The 19940-nt window shown below is 40.4% G+C and overlaps 1 protein-coding gene across 7 annotated transcripts in view; it reads right to left on the bottom strand.

Annotated features, from left to right (window-relative positions):
• LOC111873360 (kinesin-like protein KIF26B) overlaps positions 1-19940 on the bottom strand; it is a 293199-nt gene that overhangs the window by 16525 nt on the left and 256734 nt on the right. For 6 of the 7 annotated variants that reach the window (XR_002844374.2, XR_002844375.2, XM_023868019.2 and 3 more), the window contains exons 6-10: positions 16349-16558; positions 6583-6958; positions 5886-6048; positions 1507-2893; positions 336-499 (exon numbers count right to left, since the gene is read on the bottom strand). Coding sequence is in view for 5 of the 7 variants with exons in the window: in XM_023868019.2 (XP_023723787.1) it covers positions 336-499; positions 1507-2893; positions 5886-6048; positions 6583-6958; positions 16349-16558 (2300 nt within the window). In the remaining 2 variants the exon portion in view is untranslated. The remainder of the gene's footprint in view (positions 1-335; positions 500-1506; positions 2894-5885; positions 6049-6582; positions 6959-16348; positions 16559-19940) is intronic. The other variant, XM_023868018.2, reaches the window with a different exon arrangement.

The following is a 19940-nucleotide window of genomic DNA, read 5'->3' as shown; positions in this document are numbered from 1 at the left end:
AAGAGAAGAACAATATGCAGACAATTTGTCACCATTCAAAGGTCATAATTCAACCAAGTGTCAGACACTCCCCTTCTTGTTTGCATCACACAGAGCATGTCCCAGAAGGTCAATATTCTGGGAGGTTATACTCGTAATATCAGTCCTATTCCCAACAGTTTCTGAGATAGACAACATCTTATTTGTAAAAAAACGTGGTAGAGTAAGACACATGCAAATGGTGAAGTTAAGTCTTCATGGTGGTGAACTTCTTAGGAGCTCCAATCTGTCACAACTATGGCTTATATGGGCAAAGACGCTGTATATGAAATTACAACACATTAAAGACTTCATACCTGTAGACATGAATCTTGCATGGGAACAAGTTCAAATGGCTCTTCAACTTCAATGATTTCGACTTCATCATCGTTGTCACCATCAATATCGCCAACATCACCAGCTGCTTCCCTTCGTTCTTGAAAGATTCTTAATCTTACATCAAGACTGTCACCTGAAACATCTATAAAGTAAGTTAACTATATCGGTATCTGGTGGTACAGGTAAGATTTTCTAGTTCCTGCTACTGACAATGAAAGAAGTGTTAAATCAGAAAACGTCTAGACAAACTTTTATAAGGCTAGTATTAAGAGTGCTGAAATTTCAAAACAACATTCTTAAGTATAAAATCTACTAAGAAAACAATATCGGTTCATGTATAAAGTTTCTGCCCGTAAAAAGCAAACATAACCTCAATACTGCATTTTATAACCTACTTTCATGCCAACTATATAAAAGTTAAGCGAAATGTAAGGTTTATCATGGCAGTGACTATGAAGAGTACCATATTCTTGGATGTGATGTCATATAGTCTGGTAGAATTTTACTGACATATCTCAGAAATGTTATGGAACTTTTACCAGACTATATGATGTCACATCCTAAAGGACTGGTACCCTTCACAGAATTTGTGCCTATCTAAGCATGTCTGCACTAAGCCACTAAACTTATTGCAATCCCAAATTTTCTGCATACTTTCCAGTGACATTCATTATTGCCATCTTCTGTTCCTACCTGTAACTCTCACAAACTATCAACTTCTGCTATAAACTTATAATTAACATACACAAAGACAGAACAACAACAATCTTCTACAATCTTATAGTCACAATCGTAATTATTTGCTAACATGCATCACAACAGAACAGAAATACATGGCCTTCTACATAAAAGGATTCAAGGTTTTTATTGAAGTGATCATTCAGACTGTGGCCATCTGTGTTACAACTGTGCGTAGTTCCGAAGGTGCTTATGAATGTTTTAAAAGGAACCTGTTGTCCCCCTTCCATCATGAAGATGTAGGTGACAGGTTAGTTTTCTTTTTTGGGGGGGGGGTTCTTAATTTTCAGAGTATAGTGCTTATTAAGCACATTATGTTTAGCTTATGAGATTGAGGAATGTCCACACTTTATTAAACAAGATTAGTTCACAATTATGACATATATATATATACATATATCAAAGTCTTACCTAGACTAATCTCCTTGTTATGAGGTTGGAAGAGCTGGAGAGGTGGGGGAAGATCTCCCAAGATATCATCTTCTTCCTCAACATTCTCCAGTTCAGCCTCTACTGTTTTCATATCTTGTTTCCCTAGCCTATCATCTTCTGTCTCTAAGGAACATTTCCCATTGGGTCTCCGATTTTCCTCAGTTTGTTCTATTATCCCATTGCACTGATTATTCTCAACCTGTTCTACTTCTGCATTGCACTGATTATCCCTAACTTGTTCTACTTCTGCACTGCTCTTCATATTCTGAGGCATATCTGACTCTTTGCCTGGACCTGACACTACTGTTTTATCTTTGGTTGTATAACAATGTGGTTCAGCCTCTACTGGTGGATTTGAGTCCCCTCCCAAAGTCTGAGTTTCTTCTACCTCACAAGTTTTAAAAACAGTAAGCTCTTTATATGCATGCCCCTGGGAAGCCCCAGATGCTGGTGGTCTCTGACACAAAGCAGGAGTTACATGCTTAACTGTTTGTCGCTGGATTTGAACAGTCTGATTTTCAACCCATTTTCGAATCATGCTCTTCTTATGGTTGTCCATAAAGCCATAGCTCCCGCTGGCATGGCCATTACCCAGTGTTGTCAATTTTGCAGTCTGCAATGGACCATCAATCCATGTTTCTTTCTTCTTGTGACTATCTTTGAGCAAACTTCGGGCCTCTGCTACTTTCGATTTAGAGATTCGAGGGCCATCAATCCACTGTTCATCACTTCCAGAGATAATTCCAGGGGAATTACTACAGGTGTTGCTGAAAGGCACGGGGATCTTACTTGAAGAGAGTGACTGTGTAGAACTTGAGAGTTGCTGCTGGTCTGCCAGTAATGTTGCTGTTTTGTGGGGCACTGTTTTAGAAGGAGTCCTTACCGGGGAAGATTTACAACTACTGTTATGACTTGGGGAAGATGTTTTTGAGTTTGGTTGATTTGCTGCAGATTTTGTTGAGCTGCCACGATGCGATGGGCTACTCTTTTCTTCTACCAAACTACCATTGGGTAGTTTAGATTGTGTGCTGGTTGATTTAGCTGGTGATGACGAAGATGATTTGCTCTGGTGAATGACAGTCTTTGACGGCTGCCTGTGCTCAACACTGGAGCCTCTCAGAGCCTTGCTCATGGCACAGCGATTATCACCAGAATTAAGGCTGGGGATGTAGACGGGCGGATGCTCTCCATCTGTTGCAGTATCATCAGAGGGGCCGATGTAGATGACAGTGTCAGCTGACTGTTCACTGCTAGAGGGATCAACATCTGAGCTGCCTGTGGAACGACCATTCTCTTGTGCCTGCTGCAGGCGAGCCACTGAATCTTCAGCAGTGTTGCCACCTGACGCAGCTGAACCCACGGTGAACTGAAATGAACATGTATCACGGTTATGTAGAACTACATTATCATTTTCTGATGTATAAGATGCAGTTTCCATTTCTAGAAAATAGCCCTATAAATATACTGTATTCATGCACTTATTGTTTTCATAGATTCTTAGAATCTATGAAAACATTGTTTGTATTTATGATTACTGGCATTTATTATATTTCCTTTATTTAATGCTAATTAGTTTTAGTAAGTTTTTATTTGTATAAATAAAAACACCTACAATCTTGGTTCATTTAGCAACTTATTTAGCAAGAAGAAGAAGTCAGAAGCGAAGTCATTTTATGTGGTGTAGTTACAGTAACCTTTAGAGTGTTATCATTGTTCGTAGTTGCAAAGTGTTATAGTTTCAGTGAGATTGTGTTACAATTAATTGTAGTTCCCCCTGGTGAATATCCAATAAATTGATACACCAATCCAGAATCACATCTAAAGTCACTAATACATGTGACAATACAGTTTTTCATTTAAATATATTCATTTATTTCTAAGCATAACATTTTGCACAGTTTATTATATTTTTATACAGTAATTTAAGATAAACTAATCAGGCTGTTTCTTTAACCTTCACTTTTCATTAATTTAATTAACACAAATTTTATAATGCATATTTCTAGAATTGAATACCTTATGTAATGAGGATTCTTTTGTATCAGATGTTAATACATTTCCAGAATTAAATGAAAAAATATGAGTCACAGAACTGTGCTTGAGACCTGACCCAGGCACCTCCAGAATACAGTGTAACGTGTTTGGAATCCAGAAGAGTCACTTCTATGGAAATGCTAGAACAGACCGTTGCATAGGAAGTAACAATAGCAGTACTGTAATTCTAACAGTGAGCACTGCATAGAGATGAGTTTCCACGGTTCATTGTATAGCAACCGCCGAGGTATAAATAGCCCAGCTTCAACAAGGAGGAGTCAATCTTTGGATAGATGCCGAAGGATACAGAAGTCAGTCTCAGGATAGACGCCGAGATATACAGAAGTCAGTCTTCAGGAAGCTGCTGCTGAAGATAGTTGGAATCTAGATACAAAGAGCTACAGAAGTATTGGCCGAGATATTGTGTAAGCAGTGACTGTAATACTGCAAGTGCTAATAGTTGTGAAGTGTGTAAGTGTGAGTGTCCAATAAACATTCACTAATTGCTTAAAGTAAGTTACTCAACAAAAATATAAAGTGACATGCTTTCCCACATTTACATGATATTTCAAAATATTTATAAGCCGGAAGGTCACGGGTTCAAGTCCCGATGCGGTCATTGGATTTTTTTTTTCAGTTGACCTAATCCTTCCAGCTGCACTTGGCCCTGGGGTTTACTCAGCTTCTAACAGAAATGAGTACCAGGAATTAATTAAATAATTTTCCTGGGGAGTAAAGCGTGGCCAGCACGTAAGGCTGACAACCTTACCGCCATCTTTGAGCCGATTGTCTAGATAATGTGGGACCCTCAACGTCTCACAACCCTATGGGCCTCCACGGCCTGGTACAGGGAAAGCTTTACTTTTACTTTTATTTATTTATAAATGTTCACAGCATAAACAAAATTTACATTGTATTTATTCAATGTACACACTTATTACACATACTTCTTAAGCTAAATAGTTCAGTTTAAATTTTTATTTTAAAGGTTATATGCTTCTGTTTTGCCTGACCTGTCCTCCTTCTTCACGCTGTTTACTTCATCTCTCAAACACTGTGGTAAAGATAATAGTTGCTGGATATTTCCATCATGCATGTATACTGCATACTCCTTACTGTGTGCTATTTACTGAGGGAATAACCTGGAAAGTGATAGGCCCTTCAAAGGGCAATCAGGAGGGGGGGCTGACATTTCAGTTCCTTCTACCTATTGTGACTCATGAGGTATCAGACTTTGGGGTTACCAAAGTTCAACAGGAGCTTCAGGAGTATCTGTTCTTAAGTCATGCGAAATTCACATTATGATGTAGAGAAATTTTGATACAGTCCATGTGACTCATTGGTATTGTGAAAGAGCTGTAATTCATACAAAATGCAGAGGCAAACTGAATAATGATTCTCTAAATATGACATCTGACACCAGCAGCTCCCAACTGTTTTCAATTCATGGTCTAATAAGACAGAAGTAGGTTTTCCTAGGACCAATACACAATGTAATTCACAAAGCTAGACAATGATAATTTAGAAATACAATAAGTACTATTACATACAACTTTTTTATTAATAATAAGCATTAACATTCTTAGGATTTTGAACAAATATATAAAGAAAAATCAGGCCACAAAGAGAGAGAGAGAGAGAGAGGGAGAGACAGACAGACAGAGAGAGGAAAACAAAATGAATAAAATTCAGAAAATTTAAGGATAAAGACAATAGGAGGTAAATTACTGAATAACAGAATAAGATGGTATAGGCATCCACAAAAGTTGGCACTAACTTCGTCAACAAGCGGTGGTCGCTCAGTTGGTATAGTTCACTTGCGGAAACAACAGAGTTTGTTTTTTTTTAACAGATATTATTAGGTTGACCAAAGCGAGATGGAAAGGATGCAGAGGGAAAATAAAAAAGAATGAATGTGAGAGATAAGAAATGTGCACAAAGTTTTTCCTGGAAAATATACCAAAGAGACTACTTGGAAAAACAGTGGCATGGATAGGAAAACATTAAATTGCATCTTCAAAACAATAATATCAGAGGGTGTGAACTGTATTTATGTATTTGGCTCAAATGAGGGACGGATGCTGGGCTTTTGGGCACAGGCGATGGACCTTAATATCCATTAAATGTGAGGAATTTCTTATGCAGATCAGCACCTGTTAGCTTCTCTGCCATTAGTTTGTTAGTTAGAGATAAAAGACATATAACCCATCTAATAAGCATAAGTTAGGTCAAGTTATTGTCTATTACATCATGTCACAGACTGTGAACATTTCACAGACCACTAGCTGGAGTACATAAACTTATATCACAGTAAGAGAATGAACCTTTATCTTGCGACGTCTCATGCGGTGAATCCTAGAAGCAAGCTGCACAGTGGCCAGGGTGTCTGTGTAGTGCTGTGCTGCTGGTGATACGTGCGCAATCATGGCAGCATGACATGTGAGGGAACTCAGACACTCCTTCAATAACTGTGTCACTTTATGTTCCCTAAACAGTACAAGCAACAGGCTAAATGTTTCTGATGATGATAATACAATGAACACAATTATCATTTTGGACACTGTCTCCTGTCTCAAGTTATTTCAAATATAACGTATAAAAAGTAATCTGCTGTCCATCATCAGTTGTAAGGAAGGAAATGTTCCTAATTAGTTGCACCTGTTAGAAAGAGCCAGTGTCAATTACAGGATGATGTTATACCCTCAGATGATCTCGCCATGTAAGAGTGATCCAGCATTTGGAACCTGAGAGTCTCTGAAACATCCCACACTAACTCCATTTGCATATGGCTGATCAAAGAAGAATATTTCATTACAGCTATTTTAAACTTTTTACAGTTAAATATCTCCTGCTATGGAGAGTCATGACGTTTTCTTCCACGCATACAACATACCTTACAAAATGAGGGCTTAGCCATTAACTGAACTAGCCAAGCGAAGTGTTTCAACAATGCTATTATTCTTACTCTTATGTCAACAATTCAATTTTCTTCTCTGCTGCTCCCAATATAATTCCTCTCACCTGTATGGAAGATGTTTCTGCCCATTGAAAATAGCCAGAAGAACGTTGCCGAGTCCGGAAAGAGGAATACCACCATTTGCTTTCCCTCTTTCACAACTCCCCAGGTCGATCAGGTGGAGTCGACTTCTGCCCCCAGCAACACCGTGGCCTTTCCCAGAGACACTATACTGGTATACATGAAGGGTGTAGAGTAGGTGTGAGTCTGCAGTGCTGCCCCCACTACCATCAGCGCGACCGCCACTTCGACTGCTGACTGCAACGTCCAGATAGAACGCCGCCTTCTCAGCAGTTGGCACCCGGAGTTCACTCTGGTTCTGTAGCTGGGTACCGAACAGTGGATCGTCACGGAGGTACACACCAGGGGACTGTTCACAGTCTGTACAAAACATGCAGAAACATATTACTGGTATCCTTTATCAGTTTGATGTCATTCTCAAACACCGAGCACTCAGAAAACTGGAAGATTCTCATGTTTTGCAGCAACATCTGACTGCCTATATGTGTGTGCATATGTAATAAAGCAGTTCTTGATTAATCCATTAGAAACACATATGGTAACACCTAACTAACAAGACACTTTCCACACAGAGTTTTGGTATGTGTTCTGTTCCGAAAATATTCAGAGGCTGTTCCCCTAACACCATTAGCTGAATTACAGATATACAGTGTATTTTTCTCCGCTTCAAGATACAAACAGACTTTTAATATATTGTTTATGAGCGCTTTGCTTTATGAAGGGTTAATATACAGAGTGATTCTAAATTATTGCTAGGGTTTCCATGACCTACAATTTTAAAACTGGAAATAACAAAATAAAACTGATGATGGAATATGAAAGGGTAGCTCAAGGAGTTTTATTGTTTGTAGAATCTATACTGTAGAATGCTAAACAAGTTCAACATGTGTGCCTTCATTTTATTTCCGGTTTGAAAATTATAGGTCACGGACCCCGACAATAATTTAGAAACATTCTGTATTTTTATAAAATGTATAACTTCTCATAGCAGAGAACGTTACATATGATCTGAAGACTTGGGTTGATTCTTTGCACTTGATTAAAAATTGAAAATGAACTGATCTTTACCCTAAGACAGGGGGAAGCTGAGGAGGGTATCTGGACCTAAGAGGGAGGAAATAACAGGAAAGTGAATAAAACTGTGTAATGAAGGACTTCATAGTTTGCAGTCTTTACGATGTACCAAACAGCATTAGGGTCATCAAATCGAGGTAAGATGGGATGAGCATGTAGCATTCATGCAGGAAATATACATTTAATGTAAAACTTGAAGAAATGAGGCCACTTAATAGACCTAGACATAGCTGGTGTGGGAGCTGGGGTAGCACAGTCAGCATAGCGACTGGCTATGGGCTGGTCGGCCTGGGGTCAGAGTTAGCGTCCAGGTAAGGTCAAGAATTTTCTGTTCTCCACATCGTCCAGACAGACTCTGGGGCCCACCCAGCCTATCCAATGGGTAACAGGGGGCTCTTTCTCCGGGGGTAAAGCGGCCGGGGCGTGAAGCTGACCACTCAATTCCAACTTGTACCGAGTTCAAGAGAATGTGTCTCTATACATCCACTCCCCTAATTAAGCACAGGAACGACTTTACCTTTAGACAGGTGTAACCGAGAAGTTAATATTTATTACCAATGATCATACGTAAGTACTATGTGAGGTTGTGAAATGGATTAATCTGACTCAGTGAGGATCTGTCATGGATTTTTAAAATATGGTAATGAATCTTTGGGTTCTATAGAAGGCAGGGAATTTCTTGGATCGTTGAGCGATTATAAGCTTCTTGAGGACCCTGCTACATCCAGTTAAATAAAAAAGTTGTAGAGAAAATTAAATATATGTCATAAAACCAATACACTTCCTTCGTCCTATAATATTCGACATAATTAAACAGACGGATATTATGAGTAACAATTGTAAACCTACACATTCAACAATTATCGATGGACTGCTGAATTGAAACGCAATTAAGGAAATTTAAGTCTATGTTGAGCTCAGACTATGTTAACTTCCGGCTCTTTTTATTATTTCATTGTTAGATGGGCGGATAGAAGTGACAAGAAGACGAGGAAGAAGACGTAAGAAGATGCTGGATGACCTTGGGGACAGAAGAGGATACTGTCATTTGAAGGAGAAAGCTCTAGATCGCATTAAGTGGAGGAATTGTTTTGGAAGAGACTGTGGACCTGTCGTCTTGATAGATTACTGATGATGATGATGATGATGATGATGATGATGTAGTGTTATATTACGCCGAAGAGGGATGAAGTGACGGGAGGTTGGAAACAATTGCATAATGAGGAGCTTTATAACTTGTATGCTTCTCCAAGTAAAAGTAAAAAAAATAAAGGTATCCCTGTACCAGGCGGTGAAGGCCCATAGGGTTGTGAGACGTTGAGGCTCCCACATTATCTAGACAATCGGCTCAAAGATGGCGGTAAGGTTGTCAGCCTTACGCGCCGGCCGCGCTTTACTCCCCAGGGAAACTATTTAATTAATTCCTGGTACTCATTTCTGTTAGAGGATGAGTGAACCCCAGGGCCATAGTGCGGCTGGAAGGGTTAAGTCAATTGAAAAAATCCAATGACCTCATCGGGACTTCCCGCGACCTTCCTGCTTGTAGCATAGTGCCTCAACCACTACGCCACGGCCATCTAAGTAGTTCCAGAGCACTTTTATTTTTAATAACGAAGCTATTTGCAGTGACTTTCGACGTCGCACACCAACGGTACCTACAGAAACGAATTCCGGAACCTTCCTTTAAAATACGTAAGTGATCATTTCAAGTGGCTTTTATACTGACCTTGATCTTGTATCTACTTTGAAGAGCCATTTCGATATTTAATTTTGGCTAAGGGCATGGGTCAGCGACCGTGAAAATGACGTAGGGAATACAACTCAGAAATCACAGCCTACTATCCAAAGGGTACGCGGGAATCTCTTTTCGGGAATGAAACGGCCGGGGCGTGCAGCTGACCACTCACCTCCACCCTGTGCCGAGGTCAGGAATGGTGGAGCTATACCTCCACTCTACCGTATGTCTTCATGGTGTGGTGCGTAATTAATTAAGAGCAGGGTCAACTTTACCTTTACAGATTTTCTTGTTCACTTTTTCTTATGCCCTAGGCCTCAAATTATTGAAGTTCCACCTGAAAATCTTAAAAGTCTATGGCCCAAGAAGAGCTTTTGTTTCCGTCAAATCGAAAATAAAATAAAGCTTAATTTTTAATTCTGTATACAGAATGTAAATGATCGCCTCTGTGGTCTAGTGGTCAGAGTTCCTGGCTACATATCCAGAGGTCCGGATTCGATTCCCGGCGCTACCAGATTTCTTCTGAGAATTAGAGGGTCTGGAACGGGGTCCACTCAGCCTCGTGAGGATAACTGAGGAGATACTTCAAGGAAATGGCGACTCCGGTGTAGAAAACCGAAATTAATGGCAGTGGGGATCCGCTGCGCTGCCCACGCGACACCCTCTATCGGCTTAAGTTGGCACTAACTTCGCCGACAAGCGGCGGTCGCTCGGTCGGTATAGTTCGCTTGCGGACTGCAGGCCACGGAGTTTGGTTTTTTTTTTGTATACACATTACTAACATACAACTTAAATAAAAATTTCATGAAAACTAAAAGAAAGCTAACACGTTTTCTCTTGCCATAGTAACATTAAAGTCGTGCAAATGTGATCTTAAAACAGTGGGTAAGATCCCCACACCCTACCCCACCCCAGAATTTTACCTTCGTATACTGTATACCATTTGTTTTCTTTCCCCAATACTACAGTACTGGATGAAGCATTCACTTAACTTCGTTCTTGCCTTCAACGTAAAAGTCCCCATAAGCTTTATCTCCGAATTTCATCTCTATCTGTGTGGAGTATATTTATTGCCGTATCAGGAAATTAACCTCGCTCGAGCGTGAAAAACTTATCCGTGTCGTCACTTTGTTACTTAGCATCATGTCCGCCACTTTCGTGCCTGCGCAGGGAGGGCAAAAAGTGATGTAAACTTGGCCTTAATGCTTGTGTTCATCGTAATCATATTAATTGATAAATCCTTCTGTGCTGACTCATTCTTGGAAAGAGCCATATATATCTGCCTTACAACAAACGGAAACGACAGGTGGTGGTTGGCCTAATATGCTTGTTTTGTTAACAAAAGACTTACTAGTAACTGATTACAGTATTTACATAACAAAAAGCACAACATAAAGTAAAACATATTCTCTAAACAAGCAGCTACAATAGAATTTCACATACGTACAGACAGAGAATCCAGATATAACCTCATTCTATACAACTGTTTCATAACTTGGAATGTTTCGTAATTAGTTTAGAAAAGTAATTATTCAACAGACAAGCAACGGACGGCACAAGAGAGATGTATAGCTACATTAAAGTAATTACTAATTAATGTAATCTACAAACATTAATTCTGCACGGACAGATGGTTGGGTAGAAACAAAGCGAATGTTCTATTACTGCAAGCTGCAATGCTACACACGTAGCAAGAGGCTACAATAGACGGCTGGAGGGGGGAAGTTTGCTCTGATTTCTGGAGCTCAACGCTATGGTGACAGGAGAAACAAGCCCTGGAGACTGTTTTTCTTTCTGTTAACAATTCGCAAAGAATTTATTATTTATGATGCAGATCTTCACACGCGAGATGGACATGCTTTTATTAGTATGGGCATAAACAATGCTATTATTTCATGCAGATGATAATTCAGTGGCTAGGCTTAGTTACAATTTGCTACCAGGGTCTGAATTATAACAAACCACCCCAGCTCCCTTCCACCATACACAAAACATAACAATCACGAATGCATTAATCAACACGATACAATACAATACAATATAATTATTGTGTTTCTGGATATTCTCCATTGTCCTGTGTTTTATTTAAAACATAACGTTTCGGAGCCTGGATTCTGTCTCCGTCCTCAGGTAAAACCTACTCAGTTGGACCCAACAGACAGAGCTAGTTCTGTCTCCGGACAATACAATCTGTTTCTAACATTACGATATTGGATAAACAGAGACAAGCCATCTGAATGGGATTTGAAGTTCTGGTGGCTGTATTAAGATGATGGTCTGTCTCCTGGGGCGTGAGGTCGCGCAGTTTGGTAAACATCTACCAACGTTTCGGAGGAATGTGGTGCTTCCGAATTCAGGGTCGTGCCCTTGGCATATATAGAAAGCACGCTGGTACTTATCTAACGAGACTATACGGCGTCATGAGCCAGACGACAGTAATTTTCATTAATCATCGCCCTGAGAACCTCATATTCCACGTTAAAATTTTGTTCAATTTGATGTTTAGGGTTTTTTAGACACTAGAAGGAACCGTGAGATATTGTAGCGTAGCCCAACATAGAAATAATAAAGTCTTTTAAACATGGCGGCATGGCGGCCGTTCAAGTGCAAGGCCGGAATTAAAGGGGAGGAACCGGCAGAGTCGCCCCGGGGCCTCCACAAAACAGAAATAGCGTCCACAGACTTAATTGAGACATTTACTTACTTACTTACTCATGGAGATCAGCCCTTCTTGAGGAGCCGCCAATTCTGCAGCTACTCAAGAATTTCCCAGCATTTTATGGAACCCGAAGTTTAATTGCCGTGTTCAGAAAAGCCCTTCACTGGTCCCTATCCTGAGACAGATCAATCCAATCGAAAACATCCCAACGTATCTCTCTAAGATCCATTTTAATATTGTCCACCCACCTATGCCTTGGTCTTCCCAGTGGTCTCTTTCCTTCAGGCTTTCCTACCAATATCCTATACGCATTCCTCGTATCCTCCATTCGTGCTACATGCCCTGTTCACCTCATCCTCCTTGACTTGATCATTCTAATTATACTTGGAGAAGAGTACAAGTTATGAAGCTCTTCATTATGCAGTTTTCTCCAACCTCCTGTCACTTCTTCTCTCTTTGGTCCAAACATTCTCCTCAACACCCTGTTCTCAAACACCCTCAGTCTGTGTTCCTCCCTTAGTGTCAGAGACCTAGTTTCACACCCATACCGAACCACAGGCAAGATTATAGTTTTTTATATTCTAATTTTTTTTTTTGTTTTTGGAGAACAGACGAGAAGACAAAAGGTTCTGGACTGAATGGTAGCAAGCATTACCAGAGTTCATTTGCATCTCTAAAATCACGTAAAGTTAGTTTGTATTTTTTGTTATTATAAGGGATAAAAAGATAAGCAAAGAAATGAATTGGCATAACCTGAATTTGCTGTTACTGAGAGGAGCCGCCACGCTTTGATTGTCCCTACAGTTCTAAATACGGCCTAAGCTCCCGTTATAGCAATACTCGTATAATAAGGAATAACCTGCTGTACAGAGGCTGAACTTCACTCTCATGAAAAGGCACATCAATTCCCCTGAGAGTGGGGAAGACCCATAAGGACTAAATAGCAACGGTCAATATTTTCGGCCTTAAAATCTGGGCCCGACCCCAAGAAACCGACTGTACAGTGTACGTACAGGGCACTTTGAAAACCTGTACCTTCTTCTCCTCACAGAGCATGTTTAAGCAGACAACGAGGATCGGCTGAGGAAGCCGACATTAATGCATCATGAGCAGGGCCCGGATTTTGATGACCTGAAAATATTAAAAAAAAAAGACCTATAAAATGACCGAAAAAATCCAGAAAAATTACCTAAAATATGACCCCAAAATGAAATATGCAGGGCCCGGATTTTTATGACCTAAAAAAATAAAAAATGACCTATAAAATGACCGAAAAAATCCGAAAAATGACCTAAAGGAGAAAAGAAAGAACACTTCGGTTTCATGTTATTCACATTTCAGAAAACATATTAAGAAAAATTCCCTAAAATGGCCATAAATCACAAGAAATACCCTTACAAGTCCAAAAATTTACCAAAAAATTACCCCCCAAATGAAAAATTTACCTTAAACCTAAAACTGTTCAAAAATGACAAAAAAAACTATAAAATTTACATTTCTGTAACCAGCAGCTCATATTCGAGATTTATATATTCAAGAGCATCGCATAGGATACAAGGAAAAAAAGATAACATGTCATGAAAATCCGGGCCCTGATCATGAGTGTTCATTCTGCCTGAAGATGGAGGCAACAGATTCGTTCGTAACGTCGGAAACCCTTTTATAGGCCACAGTGAGTTACAACTCACAATACTGTAGGCCTACTCTCTCGAAATATTTTATGATTAAAGTCGTCTTTGCTATTTACGTAAGCATTGCTTTTAGCTCGCGTATCGGTTTCCACTGAACAGTTACAATAGCCCATTCGAATAAACGGGGGATCTAGATGCTTGTGAGGGCGAAGAGTCCTTTCAAAGTCTTAAGTTAAGTCTCACTAACCGTCACCCCACCCCCTATCTACCCAAACGGTCCCCTTCCCACACAACATGAAACTTTCCTAGCAAACACAAGAAAACTCTTTCTTCCATCCCTAGTCACACCGAACAGGTTTTACTATAAGAAATCCAATATGGTAAAAATTACCCTACTCCAGCTTTCTATATAACACCCACCCTTAAAAACAGAAACACCCATTACAACCCTAGTATAAATCCTGAAACCATCTTCCAGAGAGGAAAAAAAAATCAACTATTTTCATAGGAATAAACGTAAAAAGTGATGTCCTGGAGCCCTGCCTTAAGAGTCTTGGGTATGGGGCGAGGGTGTGGGGTGCGCACCAGATGCTGGTAACACTTCCTACAGTGAGACGAGGGTTGAACACCCTTTTCTCTACCCCACATTTCTTCTTCAGATATCGCAATTTTCTTTTGTTCAACTCTTAAAAATATGCAGCAAAGTCATGTTATTTCTTCTTTTGAATCTAAATTTAAAGCTTGTCGCGAATTTTTACGACGTGGAAATGTTTGTAGCGCTGAGAAGAGCGACGGGGCTTCAGTACCTACTGAATATTAATCCAGCAGAAGCTGCGTGTAATCCCTGCGCTGTAACAAACGTTTCTTGGGGGATCTGCGAAGGCCCGGTCTTCGGAACTGAGATGCAAGTTTAGTGCGCGGTTAAATCTGGAAGCCATAAGAACGAAGAAAACAGCTACTTAGGTACAAAAGAAATGACCAGTTCCACATAGAAGATTCCTTCTTGAGAATCTAACAACTGCTCAGACAGCCAAGAAATTTCCAGCATTTTATCAAATCTTCAGGTTAATTACCATGTTCACAACAGTCCGTTACTGGTTTCTGTCCTGAGCCAGATGAATCCAGTCCCGGGAGAGAAGGTAATGGACAGTACAGGAGAGGGCAGAAAGGTAAAAAGCAATAAGATGGAAAGAGATTAAAGAACAAGAAAGACGAGGGAGAAGGTGTGAAACAAATCAAGATTATAAAGGAGCAAGAAGGGTCGAAGATGATGATGAAGTAAGTGATAATAATAAGAAGAAAAACTTTGGTTTCAAAGAGTTAAAGAGACAAATTACTACTGGGCTTTTGCTAATAAAATACAATTAAAATACCAACCTGTAGCTTATAGTAAATTATTTGCTTTAATAAAAATTGTAAATATGATTACATGAACATAAATTGGGTTTGTATATCTTAATGTTTTGGTAATATCTTAATCATGTGTTGACCTATGTAAGATTTGAGGCTTTCACGGCGGTGACTATGAAGAAAGCAGTCTTCTGGGATTTGGCACCGTGTATATGTGGTGTTAACCGACGTTTCGGAGGAACGTATCGCCTCCACTGTCTGCTTTTACCGGTTCTCACGGTCTCTTCGCTTGCAGATTTCTTACATTTTTTCTCCTACCCTGAAGATGGAGGCGATACGTTCCTCCGAAACGTCGGTTAACACCACATATACACGGTGCCAAATCCCAGAAGACTGCTTTCTTCATGTGTTGACCTCTTTTAGCAACACAACTAACCATGCCATATTAGTATAGGGAAAAGACCAGAACATTAATTACTCTCCACTGTTGCAATTATATATCTATTTATCACCTTCAACAAGGATATTCTGCTATAATGCCACAATATATTTCGCAATGGATTAAACCAGCCGGTACTTCGAGCCACTCTAATTGAATACATGGCAGTGGTCACATACCGATTACTGCCAACATATGAACAGAGATAACAGACGTTTATAAGCAAAATAATAGAAGAAACTGAGTAACTGGACAAATTGGAAAATTACATGCACGAAAATTTTACAATTCCACTTTACAGAAAGCACAAATTAATGCATAACTTAAAATAATTTATAAATCACCCTGTATCATTAAAATAATCTTTCCTTTCACAAATTCTATGGGACAGAGTCTAAGAGAGGATTTTCGTTAATAAACTAGTCAAGAAATTCTTTAACTTTTATAGACTCAAAAGGACCAGCAGCCCACAACTGGGCCGTATTCTAAGCCAGATGAATCCATCTCACATCCTTACATTCTCTTTCACATGAATCACTTCAATATTATATTCCCACCTGCAGCTAGTTCTCCCAGTAACCTAACACTTGGTCCACTTTACGTTGTTTTGCAATTTTATAACTGGAAAGATACTTTTATGTATTATATTGCCCCTTTAACAAAACTGCCTTAGCATGGACTCAAATAAGCATGCTGAAACGTGCATGAACCAATTAAAGTAATCATTCTGTAATGTCTTGAGTACTGACTGTAATGAGTGTATTGCAATGTGTGTGCACTGATTCACTACTTGGTAATAAACAGACGCTATTAGTGATTGTGTAAACACCAACAGACATGCCATGCCAATAGATGCACTTACCACTAGCATGTCCTGCCAGAAGATCTTTCAGTTGTTGCGAGGTTCCTCCACTTTGCTGTAAAACTTCGACTGCTGAGACGCGCACTGAGAATCGAGCTCCTGTCTTCTGTTTCTGCTCATTAATTCCACGGAACAGCCACGAGATTGCACATGGTATCACTCCAAGTGTATTAGTTGACTCAGGACTCCCAACCATGGTGTATGTCTTTCCTGTTATAAGGGAATAAAAGAAACAGTAGTTAACATAAACAAGCTGAACTACCCAGTATGGCTAAAGCCATCCCTGTAACAGGCCGTCGAGGCTCCCACATTTTCTAGACAATCGGCTCACAGATGGCGGTGAGGTCAGCCTTACGCGCTGACTGCCCTTTACCCCCAGGAAGATTCCTGGTACTCATTTCTGTTAGAGGCTGAGCCGACTACAGGGCCATAGTGCGTCTTGAGGGTTTAGGTCAACTGGAAATAATCCAATGACCTCATCGGGACTTGAACCCGCGACCCTCCGGCTTGTAGCATAGTGCCTAAACCAACTACACTACCGTGTGTCCCCCAATTAACTTATCTTTAAGTTTATTATAATCTCCCAAAAGATTTTGAGGGCACAGAAAGCAATAAAGAAAACAATGTATTTATGCTTATATCACTGAGATACGAGTATATTCCGTAAAATAGAAGGTATTTCTGTAAATTAATTATTTGGAGATGCAATGCGTGTGCATATGTTTCACTATGGCTTAAATTTCGGTTCTAGACTTCACAGATACAGCAAACATCACTGTTCTGGGATACTGAAGTTAGGTGATTGGTTAGTCCACTCTGACGTAAATGTGAGCGCTATGGGTCGTTGACGATGACGTTTTGAATCCGCGATCGGCCCCTTGGGTTCGACGATTCGGGAAGGGGGGGGGAGACAGTTATGTGTGGCGATGATCGGATCAGGGCTGATATAAGGGAGGGGTGGCTTATGGGGTGAGGGGGGATATGTGTGTGTGGAGTTAATGATGTTTTTATGAGCGTAGAATGCAGAATGAGTCGTTCGATAGATCGATATTGGGAGGCAGGGCGAGTCCCCACAGAAACCTGGCTTTAGGTGTGTAGACGGATGAGGTAGATAAGCATGGAAGCGGACACACGATTTAGAAAACGGAGGGGAACGAAAAGTTCAGTGGCGTTTTGACTGAAGTTTAGACTTAGCTCATGCGATGCTGTAAATTTACAGCAGGCCCATATTTGTGTGTTTAATTACAGTTTGATTCAAAGATAAATATTCTTAAGGNTGGAGGCGATACGTTCCTCCGAAACGTCGGTTAACACCACATATATACGGTGCCAAATCCCAGAAGACTGCTTTCTTCATTCTTAAGGCTGTTTCCTAGGTTATATTCCCCTACTTACAGTTTACTTATGACGCTGTCAGTTGCTCAGGTAGAATCTTGAGAGCGTCATGATTTTGAATGGACGTGGACGTAAGCGATGAGGACTTTGAGGTACTTCACTGGAGGAACTGAGGAAAGACTTGAAGAATCTCATGATTGCCAGTCTCCGAGCTCAGATTTGAAATTTCGACCTATCGAACGCGAAGCAAGTGTGTTGTAAATATTTCCATTTCTGAACCCTAGTTTATATAATAACGCTGTGTCAAACGGTAGCACTTTAAAGTCCTTAAAGGAGTTCCATGAAATTATACTTACTTACTTACTAACGGAGCTGAGCCCTTCTGGAGGAGCCGCCAAATCTGCAGCTACTCAAGAATTTCCCAGCATTTTATGGAACCCGAAGGTTCATTACCGTGTTCACAAGAGCCCTCCACTGACTCCTATCTTGAGCCATATCAATCCAATCCATAGCATCCCATTCTATCTCCTTAACATCCATTTTAATATTTTCCACCCACGTACGCCTTGGTCTTCCCATTGGTCTTTTTCCTTCTGGCTTTCCCACCAATATCCTATATGCATTCCTCTTCTCCCCCATTCGTGCTACATGCCTTGCTTCAGTCCAGTAATAGTATGTGAAAACTTGCAGCACTTGAAGATGACCCACTGAGGACGAAACATGTAGAGCGTGCTACATAAATGAATATTAAAGTGTCGTTGCGTTGACGGTAAAAATTATCTATGTGTGTGTGTGTGTGTGTTCATCGTATATATGCAACAGGATGCAATTCTTAAAAATGCCGGCATTTGCATAAGTAAAACCACGAAATACCTCGTTCAGAATGTTCGGTGTACCGATTGTCGAACCGAGTACCTCCTGAGTACGAATCTACTTTGTCTCCAATTTGCAAACCCTTTCCAATGCTACTGTGCTAATCCGTGTATGCGCGTGCGTGTAGGCTTGGTGCGAAGGGTTGCCTCACAACCAGGGTGTTTTCATATCCAGGTAAAGCCCACAGGTTTAAAGCGTTCGGTAATTTGTGTGTGTGTGTGTGGGGGGGGGTGTAATACTTCAATCTCAGGATTAATAGGTACGCGTGCATACAGGAAGGTGGGGAAGGGGGCTGGAAATTTTAACTACCAGTTAAATCCAAGCAATACACGTAGATTACAAATTAATGTAAATAGATTTTGAATTGCTGTCATTTTGCAGAGTTGGAATGCTATTCGGAGAAATTTCAGTTTGAGTCAATATTTGCAGTTTTACCCATCGTAATGGAAGAATGATTAAAGTTTTAACTGACAACGTAAACAATGAGTTCAATTACAATTCTCTAAGTGCAGAGAACTGGCGTGTCCAGTTCCCAATGTTCTTTTGTAGAACCTGAGGTCCTGACAGTGGTAATTATGAAGAGCTCTACCTTCTTGAATATAATACCGTGTAGTATGGTGATAGTCAACGGACGTTTCGGAGAAATTGTCTGTTTGATTCCTCCTTCATTCTGGTTTCTTACTGGGCTTATTCTTTAAGCGTGAAGACAGAGGCGATATGTTTCGCCGAAACGAAAGGTCGACTTTTACCGGACTACATGGCGTCACATTCAAGGAGACAGAACACTTCTGTCTGTTTCTAATTTCCCCTTTACTTAAAGGCGCTATCAATTACCAGACTGTGGTAAACCCATCAAGTTCGGTAACCTCCATTATTTCGTGTCACGACACACTGGATTCGCCTGGCACTCATGCAGTAGAAACAGGTCTCCATAAATAAAGAATACTGTCTTTTGGGATTCGACGTCATGTCCTCACGGTCGGAGATACGCTAAGTAACCAATGGGATTCATGCTTGCTTCTAAGTCCCTTTTTTCTGTACCTTTAACCTGGAGACGAAAGCAGTACTTTCCTCTGGAACGTCGATGAACTTGATACCAGATTATATGGCGTCATATCCTAGTGCCCGCTGTCAGAAACTCAGATCTACAGTAAAGCCATCTACGGCGAACCTTTCAAACTAACTGTGGAACACATACGTGACGTCGCGGGGAATGTTCTGTGTCATATCGCAAAATATGGAGCAGCGACAGCTAAGTCGGGATAGTGGAGGACCACGGGCTGGACGGCCCGGGGTTCCATTCCAGTAAGGGGTACCAGATTTTTCTCTATTTCATGGCGTCGAGACCGGCTCTGGAGCCTACCCAGCCTGCTATCCAATGGGT

The sequence above is a fragment of the Cryptotermes secundus genome, unplaced genomic scaffold, assembly GCF_002891405.2.
Source record: "Cryptotermes secundus unplaced genomic scaffold, Csec_1.0 scaffold2171, whole genome shotgun sequence".
NCBI classification, from domain to species: domain Eukaryota; kingdom Metazoa; phylum Arthropoda; class Insecta; order Blattodea; family Kalotermitidae; genus Cryptotermes; species Cryptotermes secundus.
The sequence above is the reverse complement of the archived record's forward strand: the minus strand, read 5'-3'. Positions and strand labels throughout refer to the sequence as shown.